Source organism: Salmo salar, chromosome 07, assembly GCF_965601325.2.
Source record: "Salmo salar chromosome 07, fSalSal1, whole genome shotgun sequence".
NCBI classification, from domain to species: Eukaryota; Metazoa; Chordata; class Actinopteri; order Salmoniformes; family Salmonidae; genus Salmo; species Salmo salar.
The window spans coordinates 55,255,871-55,269,922 of record NC_138297.1 but is presented as its reverse complement, the minus strand read 5'-3'; the positions used below and the strand labels follow the sequence as shown (position 1 = coordinate 55,269,922).

Genomic DNA, 14,052 nt, shown 5'->3' with positions numbered 1-14,052 from the left:
GCTTCGCTCTCTCCCTCCTTCTCTCCCTGCTTCGCTCTCTCCCTCCTTCTCTCCCTGCTTCGCTCTCTCCCTCCTTCTCCCCCTGCTTCGCTCTCTCCTCCTTCTCCCCCTGCTTCGCTCTCTCCCTCCTTCTCCCCCTGCTTCGCTCTCTCCCTCCTTCTCCCCCTGCTTCGCTCTCTCCCTCCTTCTCCCCCTGCTTCGCTCTCTCCCTCCTTCTCCCCCTGCTTCGCTCTCTCCCTCCTTCTCCCCCTGCTTCGCTCTCTCCCTCCTTCTCCCCTGCTTCGCTCTCTCCCTCCTTCTCCCCCTGCTTCGCTCTCTCCCTCCTTCTCCCCCTGCTTCGCTCTCTCCCTCCTTCTCCCCCTGCTTCGCTCTCTCCCTCCTTCTCCCCTGCTTCGCTCTCTCCCTCCTTCTCCCCCTGCTTCGCTCTCTCCCTCCTTCTCCCCTGCTTCGCTCTCTCCCTCCTTCTCCCCCTGCTTCGCTCTCTCCCTCCTTCTCCCCTGCTTCGCTCTCTCCCTCCTTCTCCCCCTGCTTCGCTCTCTCCCTCCTTCTCCCCCTGCTTCGCTCTCTCCCTCCTTCTCCCCCTGCTTCGCTCTCTCCCTCCTTCTCCCCCCGCTTCGCTCTCTCCCTCCTTCATCCCTGCTTCGCTCTCTCCCTCCTGCTCCCCTGCTTCTCTCCTTCTCCCCCTGCTTCCCTCTCTCCCTCCTTCTCCCCCTGCTTCGCTCTCTCCCTCCTTCTCCCCCTGCTTCGCTCTCTCCCTCCTTCTCCCCCTGCTTCGCTCTCTCCCTCCTTCTCCCCCTGCTCTCGCTCTCTCCCTCCTGCATCCCTCTCTCCTTCTCCCCCTGCATCCCGCTCTCTCCTTCTCCCCCTGCATCCCGCTCTCTCCTTCTCCCCCTCCCTCTCTCCTTCTCCCCCTCCCGCCCGCTCTCTCCTTCTCTCCTCCCCCTCTCTCCTTCTCTCCTCCCCCTCTCTCTCTCTCCTTCTCCCCCACTCTCTCTCTTTCTCCTTCTCCCCCCTCTCTCTCTCCCTCCTCTACTGCAGCTGTTCTAAAGAAGGAAATACACATTATTGCCTCCAAAGCACAGCGTTAATCCGACGGTTTGGCTGAGCAGGGCTAGCCATCAGACTCATCTTAATCCAACAGTGGGAAAAAGGGATTTGTGTGGTGTGTGTGTGTGTGTGTGTGTGTGTGTGTGTGTGTGTGTGTGTGTGTGTGTGTGTGTGTGTGTGTGTGTGTGTGTGTGTGTGTGTGTGTGAATGTGGAAAGGGGCTGGTGTGTGTATGTAAGAGCTTTTTCAAACTTATGGGAGATTCACAATATACACTGCTCAAAAAAATAAAGGGAACACTTAAACAACACAATGTAACTCCAAGTCAATCACACTTCTGTGAAATCAAACTGTCCACTTAGGAAGCAACACTGATTGACAATACATTTCACATGCTGTTGTGCAAATGGAATAGACAACAGGTGGAAATTATAGGCAATTAGCAAGACACCCCCAATAAAGGAGTGGTTCTGTAGGTGGTGACCACAGACCACTTCTCAGTTCCTATGCTTCCTGGCTGATGTTTTGGTTACTTTTTAATGCTGGCGGTGCTTTCACACTACTGGTAGCATGAGACGGAGTCTACAACCCACACAAGTGTCTCAGGTAGTGCAGCTCATCCAGGATGGCACATCAATGCGAGCTGTGGCAAGAAGGTTTGCTGTGTCTGTCAGCGTTGTGTCCAGAGCATGGAGGCGCTACCAGGAGACAGGCCAGTACATCAGGAGACGTGGAGGAGGCCGTAGGAGGGCAACAACCCAGCAGCAGGACCGCTACCTCCGCCTTTGTGCAAGGAGGAGCAGGAGGAGCACTGCCAGAGCCCTGCAAAATGACCTCCAGCAGGCCACAAATGTGCATGTGTCTGCTCAAACGGTCAGAAACAGACTCCATGAGGGTGGTATGAGGGCCCGACGTCCACAGGTGGGGGTTGTGCTTACAGCCCAACACCGTGCAGGACGTTTGGTATTTGCCAGAGAACACCAAGATTGGCAAATTCGCCACTGGCGCCCTGTGCTCTTCACAGATGAAAGCAGGTTCACACTGAGCACATGTGACAGACGTGACAGAGTCTGGAGACGCCGTGGAGAACGTTCTGCTGCCTGCAACATCCTCCAGCATGACCGGTTTGGCGGTGGGTCAGTCATGGTGTGGGGTGGCATTTCTTTGGAGGGCCACACAGCCCTCCATGTGCTCGCCAGAGGTAGCCTGACTGCCATTAGGCACCGAGATGAGATCCTCAGACCCCTTGTGAGACCATATGCTGGTGCGGTTGGACCTGGGTTCCTCCTAATGCAAGACAATGCTAGACCTCATGTGGCTGGAGTGTGTCAGCAGTTCCTGCAAGAGGAAGGCATTGATGCTATGGACTGGCCCGCCCGTTCCCCAGACCTGAATCCAATTGAGCACATCTGGGACATCATGTCTCGCTCCATCCACCAACGCCACGTTGCACCACAGACTGTCCAGGAGTTGGCGGATGCTTTAGTCCAGATCTGGGAGGAGATCCCTCAGGAGACCATCCGCCACCTCATCAGGAGCATGCCCAGGCGTTGTAGGGAGGTCATACAGGCACGTGGAGGCCACACACACTACTGAGCCTCATTTTGACTTGTTTTAAGGACATTACATCAAAGTTGGATCAGCCTGAAGTGTGGTTTTCCACTTTCATTTTGAGTGTGACTCCAAATCCAGACCTCCATGGGTTGATAAATTGGATTTCCATTGATTATTTTTGTGTGATTTTGTTGTCAGCACATTTAACTATGTAAAGAAAAAAGTATTTAATAAGATTAATTCTTTCCTTCAGATCTAGGATGTGTGTTTAAGTGTTCCCTTTATTTTTTGGAGCAGTGTGTTTCTGTTTTCTCTAAATCAGCTTTGTTGTATAATTAAAGGTCAACACACTATTTCAAACAGTCAGCAATGAACTAATGAACTCAGGACATGACTAGACTAAATATAAACCTTCTACAACTGTAAGAGCCACTAATAATGTCATTATTTTAATAAAATAGTTTAACGTGCTTTTTTGCAATTAACACTGATCTGGCTTTCAAGTGTTGGTGTGTATGTGTAAACGGGAAGGTTAACAGTCACAGCAGAAGAGAAGGAGACCAAGAAGACTACATGACAACTAGCAGATAAAATAATGACTTGATTCTTGTGATAGAGGCATTTGGAATCTCGCAGAAAAACATACATTTCAATTAATCAAATGAATTTGATATATCGCCCAGCCCTAGTATGTGTGTGTCTGGAAAAGGCAATCACATTGCATTACACTCACAAGCATGCAAGCACACGGACAAACACTTCCTCACCCCCACCAGCCACCTCTCCACATTCACACACACTCTTACCTGTGTCCGTTCAGTGATGCGTGGTGGAGGGGTGTGTAGCCTGAACTGTCTGCACAGTTTACATTCAAGCCTCTCCACATGCTGTGGACACAAGACAGACAGACAGACTTTAAGCCAACACAGTCCTTAGAATGGATGCTTTCCAATTTAACTTGATAATTAAAAAAAAAATGAAAATCACACTTAAGTCCACAACAGGCTTTCTATGTGTTGAGCACATGATCATGATAGACACTTAAGTACAAAGAGACACAATATAGAAACCCTTTTCTTTTAGCCTGATCACAGATCTTGCCTTAGCCACATCACAATGACCATCGGAGTCAGAAAGACAGTGCAAACAGATCTGGGACCAGTCTACCTTCCTTCTATGGGATATGGGACCTCCACAGGGTTAAGATTGGCATGTAATGGACTCGTTTTCCCATGACCTTCGAAGTCTCTCGCACTCTCACGTCAACTTCAATTTTACATTTTAGGGGCTTTATTGACATGGGAAACTTATGTTTACATTTTTATTTAGTTATTTTTATTTCACCTCTATTTAACCAGGTAGGCTAGTTGAGAACAAGTTCTCATTTACAACTGCGACCTGGCCAAGATAAAGCAAAGCAGTGTGACACAGATAACAACGCAGAGTTACACATGGAGTAAACAATAAACAAGCCAATAACACAATAAACAAGTCAATGACACAGTAGAAAAAAAGAAAGTCTATATACAGTGTGTGCAAAAGGCATGAGGAGGTAGGCAATAAATAGGCCATAATAGTGAAGTAATTACAATTTAGCAGATTAACACTGGAGTGATAAATGAGCAGATGATGATGTACAAGTAGAGATACTGGTGTGCAAAAGAGCAGAAAAGTAAATAAAAACAGTATGGGAATGAGGTAGGTATATTGGAAGGGCTATTTACAGATGGACTATGTACAGCTGCAGCGATCGGTTAGCTGCTCAGATATCTGATGTTTAAAGTTGGTGAGGGAAATAAAAGTCTCCAGCTTCAGCGATTTTTGCAATTCGTTCCAGTCATTGGCAGCAAAGAACTGGAAGGAAAGGTGGGCCAAATGAGGTGTTGGCTTTGGGGATGACCAGTGAAATATACCTGCTGGAACGTGTGCTACGGGTGGGTGCTGCTATGGTGACCAGTGAGCTGAGATAAGGCGGGGCTTTACCTAGCAAAGACTTACAGATGACCTGGACCCAGTGGGTTTGGCGACGAATATGAAGCGAGGTCCAGCCAACGAGAGCATACAGGTAGCAGTGGTGGGTAGTATATGGGGCTCTGGTGACAAAACTGATGGCACTGTGATAGACTGCATCCAGTTTGCTGAGTAGAGTGTTGGAAGATACTTTGTAGATGACATCGCCGAAGTCGAGGATCGGCAGGATTGTCAGTTTTACTAGGGTAAGTTTGGCGGCGTGAGTGAAGGAGGCTTTGTTGCAAAATAGAAAGCCGATTCTAGATTTGATTTTGGATTGGGGATGTTTAATATGAGTCTGGAAGGAGAGTTTACAGTCTAGCCAGACACCTAGGTATTTGTAGTTGTCCACATATTCTAGGTCAGAACCATCCAGGGTGGTGATGCTAGTCGGGCGGGTGCAGGCAGCATTTGGTTTTATTAGCGTTTAAGAACAGTTGGAGGCCACGGAAGTAGTGTTGTATGGCATTGAAGCTCATTTGGAGGTTAGTTAGAACAGTGTCCAAGGAAGGCCCAGAAGTATACAGAATGGTGTCATCTGCGTAGATGTGGATCAGGGAATCGCCCGCAGCAAAAGCGACATCATTGATATATATACACAGAGAAAAGAGTCGGCCCGAGAATTGAACCCTGTGGTACCCCCACAGAGTCTGCCAGAGGTCCGGACAACACGCCCTCCAATTTGACACACTGAACTCTGTCTGCAAAGTAGTTGGTGATCCAGGCGAGGCAGTCATTAGAAAAACCAAGGCTATTGAGTCTGCCGATAAGAATACGGTGATTGACAAGAGTCAAAAGCCTTGGCCAGGTCGATGAAGATGGCTGCACAGTGCTGTCTTTTAACGATGGCGGTTATGATATAATTTAGTACCTTGAGCGTGGCTGAGGTGCATGCACAGCGGAGAAGGTACGTTCGGATTCGAAATGGTCAGTGATCTGTCTATCAACTTGGCTTTCGAAGACTTTAGAGAGAGGCAGGGCAGGATAGATATAGGTCTATAGCAGTTTGGGTCTAGACTGTCACCCCGTTTGAAGGGGGGATGACCACGGCAGCTTTCAATCTTTAGGGATCTCGGACAATACGAAAGAGAGGTTGAACAGGCTGGTAATAGGGGTTGCAACAATGGCAGCAGATAGTACGGGTCCAGGTTTTGCAGCTCTTTCAGAACATAGCCTCAGTGCAGTGGGCAGCTGGGAGAGGGTGCTCTTGTTCTCCATGGACTTTACAGTGTCCCAAAACTTTTTGGAGTTAGAGCAACAGGATGCAAATTTCTGCTTGAAAAAGCTAGCCTTTGCTTTCCTGACTGACTGTGTGTATTGGTTCCTGACTTCCCTGAACAGTTGCATATCGCGGGGGCTATTCGATGCTATTGCAGTCCGCCACAGGATGTTTTTGTGCTGGTCAAGGGCAGTCAGGCCTGGAGTGAACCAAGGGGCTATATCTGTTTTAAGTTCTGCATTTTTTGAAAGTGGCATACTTATCTAAGATGGTGAGGAAATTACTTTTAAAGAACAACCAGGCATCCTCGACTGATGGGATGAGGTCAACATCTTTCCAGGATACCCGGGCCAGGTCGATTAGAAAGGCCTGCTCGCAGAATTGTTTTAGGGAGCGTTTGACAGTGATGAGGGGTGGTCGTTTGACCGCGGACCCATAGAGGATACAGGCAATGAGGCAGTGATCGCTGAGATCCTGATTGAAAACAGCAGAGGTGTATTTGGAGGGCAAGTTGGTCAGGATAATGTCTATGAGGGTGCCCATGTTTACGGATTTAGGGTTGTACCTGGTGGGTTCCTTGATGACTTGTGTGAGATTGAGGGCATCTAGCTTAGATTGTAGGACTGCCGGGCTGTTAAGCATATCCAAGTTCAGTTCTTCTAACAGAACGAACTCTGAAGCTAGATGGGGAGCGATCAACTCACATATGGTGTCCAGGGCACAGCTGGGAGCAGAGGGGGGTCGGTAACAGGCGGCAACAGTGAGAGACTTATTTCTGGAGAGATTCATTTTTAAAATTAGAAGTTCCAACTGTTTGGCTATAGACCTGGAAAGTATGACAGAACTTTGCAGGCTATCTCTGCAGTAGATTGCAACTCCTCCCCCTTTGGCAGTTCTATCTTGATGGAAAATGTTGTAGTTGGGTATGGAAATCTCAGAATTTTTGGTGGCCTTCCTAAGCCAGGATTCAGACATGGCAAGGACATCCGGGTTGGCGGAGTGTGCTAAAGCAGGGAGTAAAACAAACTTAGGGAGGAGGCTTCTGATATTAACATGAATGAAACCAAGGCTTTTTAGATCACAGAAGTCAACAAATGAGGGTGCCTGAGGACATGCAGGGCCTGGGTTTACCTCCACATCAGCCGAGGAACAGAGGAGGAGTAGGATGAAGGTACGGCTAAAGGCTATCAAAACTGGTCGTCTAGATCGTTGTGGACAAAGAATAAAAGGAGCAGATTTCTGGGCGTGTTAGAATAGATTCAGGGCATAATGTGCAGACAGGGGTATGGTGGGGTGCGGGTACAGCGGAGGTAAGCCCAGGCACTGAATGATGATAAGAGAGGTTGTATCTCTGGACACGCTGGTTATAATGGGTGAGGTCACCGCATGTGTGGGAGGTGGGACAAAGGAGGTATCAGAGGTATGATGAGTGGAACTAGGGGCTCCATTGTAAACTAAAACAATGATAATTATCCTAAACAACAGTATACAAGGCATATTGACATTTGAGAGAGACATAAAGCGAGGCATAAAGCAATCACAGGTGTTGATTGGAAGAGCTAGCTAAGACAACAACGGGTAAGACAACAACAGCTAATCAGCTAAGACAACAACAACAGGTAAAATGGCAATGAATGGGCAGAGAGGGTCAGTTAACTACACACAGGGCCTGAGTTCGTGGCTGGGGCCGACAGATAAACAAAAATAAACAGAATGGAGTACCGTGATTAATGGACAGTCCAGCAGGCATCAGCTATGTAGCCAAGTGACCATAGGGTCCAGGGGACAGCAATAGATGGAACAGGATTGCAACGGAGTAGTCGCTACTACGCTAGCACGCGGGAGACACAGCGTTTAAAGTTAGCAGCCCGGGGATAAAAGAAGCGTCTGCGCCGACGTCCGGCGGAGGCCGGTTGAAGGCACAGCGGATGGAGTATTCGTTGGCAGACCAGTCGTGGTGGTGCGGCGGGGCGCCATTTAGTTTGCTAGCCGGGAGATGCGCCTGGCTCACGGCTAACTGGTGCTAGCTTCGGGGCAGGGGGGTTAGCCACTAAAGCCACTCGATAGCAGCGGTGATCCGGTGCCAAGGTCCAGAGCTTACGGAAAGGATCCCGTGGAGTAGTGGATTCTGGCCGTGTTTGGGTGGAGTCCGGGTGAACAACTGAGTAGGCCGGGAGGTGGGCCTCGGGGATAGCTTCGGTACTGGGGCACTCGGGGGCAGCTAGCTAGCTGCGAAGATCAGGAATAATGGTCCAGGGTTTACGGCAGGAATCTGGCGTTGCAGTGGAGAAACAGTCCGATACTGGTAGGTTGGCGAGTATTATCCAGGCTAAAAAAAGGGCTGGTATCTGTGCAGAAGGTAAAGGCCGCTAGCAGTGGCTAACAATGACTAAATAGCTTGTAGGTAATTAGCTGGTTAGCTTCTGATGGCTAGGTGGTTCTAGCTATAAGGTCTAAAAAATAAAAAATATAATAGCGGTTCCGTATCACATTGGGTGAGGCAGGTTAACGGAAGGTTTAATTGAATTAAAATGGAAAAGAGATTGAAAATAAAATAGAAATATATACAGAAAAGTACGAAAAATACAAAAGTACACGAGAGGACGAACAAAACACGTCTGCACTGCTACGCCATCTTGGGTCGTCAAAAATTGCCAAAGCAAGTGAAATAGATAATAAACAAAAGTTAATTAAACAATAACATTTTTACAGCAAACATTACAAAATAAAAGACATTTCAAATGTCAATGTATATATGGTTGAAGTCGGAAGTTTACATACAAATCAGGTTGGAGTCATTAAAACTCGTTTTTCAACCACTCCACAAATTTCTTGTTAACAAACTACAGTTTTGGCAAGTCGGTTAGGACATCTACTTTGTGCATGACACAAGTAATTTTTCCAACAATTGTTTACAGACAGATTATTTCACTGTATCACAATTCCAGTGATTAGCCTGAGTCAATTGGAGGTGTACCTATGGATGTCTTTCAAGGCCTACCTTCAAACTCTGTGCCTCTTTGCTTGACATCATGGGAAAATCAAAAGAAAATCAGCCCTCAGAAAAAAATGGTAGACCTCCACAAGTCTGGTTCATCCTTGGGAGTAATTTACAAAACGCCTGAAGGTACCACGTTCATCTGTACAAACTATAGTACGCAAGTATAAACACCATGGGACCACGCAGCCATCATACCGCTCAGAAAGGAGACGTGTTCTGTCTCCTAGAGATGAACGTACTTTGGTGTGAAAAGTGCAAATCAATCCCAGAACAACAGCAAAGAACCTTGTGAAGATGCAGGAGGAAACAGGTACAAAAGTATCTATATCCACAGTAAAACGAGTCCTAAATCGACATAACCTGAAAGGCTGCTCAGCAAGGAAGAAGCCACTGCTCCAAAACCGCCATAAAAAATACAGACTAAGGTTTGCAACTGCACATGGGAACAAAGTTCATACTTTTTGGAGAAATGTCCTCTAGTCTGATGAAACAAAAATAGAACTGTTTGCCATAATGACCACCTTTATGTTTGGAGGAAAAAGGGGAGGCTTGCAAGCCGAAAAACACCATCCCAACCGTGAAGCAAGGTTGGGTTAGGGTTAAAGCTAACTTCCAAAGTTGTGACAAAATGGCTTAAGGACAACAAAGTCAAGGTATTGGAGTGGCCATCACAAATCCCTGACCTCAATCCTATAGAAAATTTGTGGGCAGAACTGAAAAAGCATGTGTGAGCAAGAAAGTGTACAAACCTGCTTAAGGACAACAAAGTCAAGGTATTGGAGTGGCCATCACAAATCCCTGACCTCAATCCTATAGAAAATTTGTGGGCAGAACTGAAAAAGCGTGTGTGAGCAAGAAAGTGTACAAACCTGACTCAGTTACACCAGCTCGGTCAGGAGGAATGGGCCAAAATTCACCCAACTTATTGTGGGAAGCTTGTGGAAGGCTACCTGAAACGTTTGACCCAAGTTAAACAATTTGAAGGCAATGCTACTAAATACTAATTGAGTGTATGTAAACTTCAGACCCACTGGGAATGTGATGAAAGAAATAAAAGCTGAAATAAATCTCTACTGTTATTTTGACATTTCACATTCTTAAAATAAAGTGGTGACCTTAACTGACCTAAGACAGGGAATTTATTTTTTTCACCCCTTTTATCTCCCCAATGTCATGGTATCCAATTGGTAGTAGTTACAGTCTTGTTTCATTGCTGCAACTCCCGTACGGACTCGGGAGAGGCAAAGGTCGAGAGCCATGCGTCCTCCGAAACACAACCTAACCAAGCCGCACTGCTTATTGACACAATGCCCATCCAACCCGGAATCCAGCCGCACCAATGTGTCGGAGGAAACACCGTACACCTGGCGACCATGTCAGCGTGCACTGCGACCGGCCCGCCACAGGAATCGCTAGCGCGCGATGAGACAAGGATATCCCTGCCGGCCAAACCCTCCCCTAACCCGGACGACACTGGGCCAATTATGTGCCGCCCCATGGGTCTCCCGGTCGCGGCCGGCAGCGACAGAGCCTGGACTCAAACCCAGAATCTCTAGTGGCACAGCTAGCACTGCGATGCAGTGCCTTAGACTACTGCGCCACTTGGGAGGCCCTAAGACAGGGAATTTTTACTAGGATTGAATATCAGGAATTGTGAAAAACTGAGTTTAAATGTATTTGGCTAAGGTGTATGTAAACTTCCGACGTCAACTGTATACAGTGTTGTAATGATGTGCAAATAGCTAAAGTACAGAAGGGGAAAAAAATAAACATATATTGTATTTACAATGGTGTTTGTTCTTCACTGGTTGCCCTTTCTTGTGGCAACAGGTCACAAATGTTGATGCTGTGATTGCACACTGTGGTATTTCCCCCAATAGATATGGGAGTTTATGAAAATTGGATTTGTTTTCAAATTCTTTGTGGATCTGTGTAATCTGAGGGAAATATGTGTCTCTAAAATGGTCATACATTTGGCAGAAGGTTAGGAAGTGCAGTTCAGTTTCCAACTCATTTTGTGGGCAGTGTGCACATAGCCTGTCTTCTCTTGAGAGCCAGGCCTTCCATCGGCGGCCTTTCTCAAAAGCAAGGCTATGCTCACTGAGTCTGTACATAGTCAAAGCTTTCCTTAAGTTTGGGTCAGTCACAGTGGTCAGTATTCTGCCACTGTGTACTTTCTGTTTAGGGCCAAATAGCCTTCTAGTTTGCTCTGTTCTTTTGTAAATTCTTTCCAATGTGTCAAGTAATTATCTTTTTGTTTTCTCGTGATCTGGTTGGGTCTAATTGTGTTGCTGTCCTGGGACTCTGTGGGGTCTGTTTGTGTTTGTGAACAGAGCCCCAGGACCAGCTTGCTTAGGGGACTCGTCTCCAGGTTTACTTCTCTGTAGGTGACGGCTTTGTTATGGAAGATTTGGGAATTCGGCCTAATTCTGCTCTGCATGCATTTTTTGGTGTTTTACGTTAAACATGAAGGATATTTTTTGCAGAATTCTGCATGCAGAGTCTCAATTTGGTGTTTGTCCCATTTTGTGAATTCTTGGTTGGTGAGTAGACCCCACAACCATAAAGGGCAATGGGTTCTATAACTGCTTCAAGTTCTCACACACACACACACACACACACACACACACACACACACACACACACACACACACACACACACACACACACACACACACACACACACACACACACACACACACACACACACACAGAGAGAGATTTGGAACTCTGCATCACAAGGTTTGAAATGGTTTTGAAGTTCCTCAGGAGAAATATTGTTTATTTGTTTTACTCCACACACACACAAGGCGTACAAAAATCTATAAGACAGCCATCTGATATATGTCCCTAGAATAGGGCATAACAACGTCTCTTATAAGGGAAAGGAAAGGGAAAGGGGGATACCACGTCTTCAGCGCCCGGGGAACAGTGGGTTAACTGCCTTGCTCAGGTACAGAATGACAGATTTTCACCTTGTCAGCTTGGGGATTCGATCCAGCAACCTTTCAGTTACTGGCCCAAACAACACTACTAGCACTGTATCTTATCAGGGGGGAAGGGCTTTAGTTTGCACTCACAGAGAGTGATTGACAGCTAACGTGGACAATCATGGGACAGAAAGGGATCAAACACACTCCCCTACCGTACACATACCAACACACCAGACCAACACACTGAATACACTAGACCAGACCAACACACCAGACAAGACCAACCCACTGAATACACCATACCTGGTCTAGTGTATTCAGTGTGTTGATATGGTCTGGTGTATTCAGTGTGTTGGTCTGGTCTGGTGTATTCAGTGTGTTGATATGGTCTGGTGTATTCAGTGTGTTGGTCTGGTGTATTCAGTGTGTTGATATGGTCTGGTGTATTCAGTGTGTTGGTCTGGTGTATTCAGTGTGTTGATATGGTCTGGTGTATTCAGTGTGTTGATATGGTCTGGTGTATTCAGTGTGTTGATATGGTCTGGTGTATTCAGTGTGTTGATATGGTCTGGTGTATTCAGTGTGTTGGTCTGGTCTGGTGTATTCAGTGTGTTGATATGGTCTGGTGTATTCAGTGTGTTGATATGGTCTGGTGTATTCAGTGTGTTGGTCTGGTCTGGTGTATTCAGTGTGTTGATATGGTCTGGTGTATTCAGTGTGTTGATATGGTCTGGTGTATTCAGTGTGTTGGTCTGGTCTGGTGTATTCAGTGTGTTGATATGGTCTGGTGTATTCAGTGTGTTGATATGGTCTGGTGTATTCAGTGTGTTGGTCTGGTGTATTCAGTGTGTTGATATGGTCTGGTGTATTCAGTGTGTTGGTCTGGTCTGGTGTATTCAGTGTGTTGGTCTGGTCTGGTGTATTCAGTGTGTTGGTCTGGTCTGGTGTATTCAGTGTGTTGATATGGTCTAGTGTATTCAGTGTGTTGGTCTGGTCTGGTGTATTCAGTGTGTTGGTCTGGTCTGGTGTATTCAGTGTGTTGATATGGTCTGGTGTATTCAGTGTGTTGATATGGTCTGGTGTATTCAGTGTGTTGGTCTGGTGTATTCAGTGTGTTGGTCTGGTGTATTCAGTGTGTTGGTCTGGTGTATTCAGTGTGTTGGTCTGGTGTATTCAGTGTGTTGGTCTGGTGTATTCAGTGTGTTGGTACTGAATACACCAGACCAACACAGTGAATACACCAGACCAGATCACACACACACACATGCTCTCTCTTTAGAAAATAACAGTGCACACACACACACACACACACACACCTACCTACTCTTCACATACACATCCTTGACACACCCAAAGCTTACAAACACACACACACACCTCCCTCATTTATAAACACAGTGACTGTATGAGAGAGTGTATGAGTCCTTTAGGTGGGACCAGGTGTGAGATGATATGGGGTGACTGGCCAGCGCCCACAACCAAGAGCCTTTAGATAAAGATGTAATCTGTAAATTTGAGAAAACAAAATAAAAAGTGATTTCAAAAATATGGGTGTTTGTTCACACACCTTGGGTAGTTCCTCCATAGAGGACCATTCAGAACAAGGAACTAAGACTGGTACTGGTACTCCCCAAAATGATATAATGGGTCTCAGACCTTTATCACAGGGCTAAGAGTTTTAATTTCACATTCTATTTCATATTCTACGTTCTATTCAAGTTCACATTGCATTCTAGCCCACATTCTACATTCTATTCTACATCCTAGACTGCATTCTGTCACAATTTATTAAATTCAACATATTATTTTTCACATTCTACATTCTATTTTATGCTATTTCATGTTCTACACTCTATTCTATTGCACATTCAACATTCTATTCTAATTCATGTTCTACACTATATTCTATTGCACATTCAACATTCTATTCTACTTCGTGTTATACACTCTATTCTATTGCACATTCAACATTCTATTCTACATTCTATTATTTCAACAGTCTTATATTTTCCATCCGGCATTCTATTGCACATTCCACAGCCAATTCCCTAGTCTCTCCCACGCATTGTCTTGCAGTGGGCTCTATTCTCTTCTACTGTGCTTTCACTACGCGCACAAAAAGGCAAGAAGCAGTCCTCAAATTGAATTAGGGAGAAACATTAGATTACAAATACATGTAAACATTCTTGTAGACTAGACGTCTGCTTATTTGGAGATTAGAGAAATATGCAGACTATGTCCTGTCTACTGCCCTTAGACACAACCTTTCTGTGTCTTTCCCCTCTGTCA

The 14,052-nt window shown here is 46.2% G+C and overlaps 1 protein-coding gene across 3 annotated transcripts in view; it reads right to left on the bottom strand.

Moving 5' to 3' along the window:
- Positions 1-14,052, bottom strand: part of anks1b (ankyrin repeat and sterile alpha motif domain containing 1B) — a 332,396-nt gene that overhangs the window by 273,789 nt on the left and 44,555 nt on the right. For all 3 annotated transcript variants that reach the window (XM_082977782.1, XM_082977781.1, XM_082977783.1), the window contains exon 2: positions 3,407-3,487. In XM_082977782.1, the coding sequence (XP_082833908.1) occupies positions 3,407-3,487 (81 nt within the window). The remainder of the gene's footprint in view (positions 1-3,406; positions 3,488-14,052) is intronic.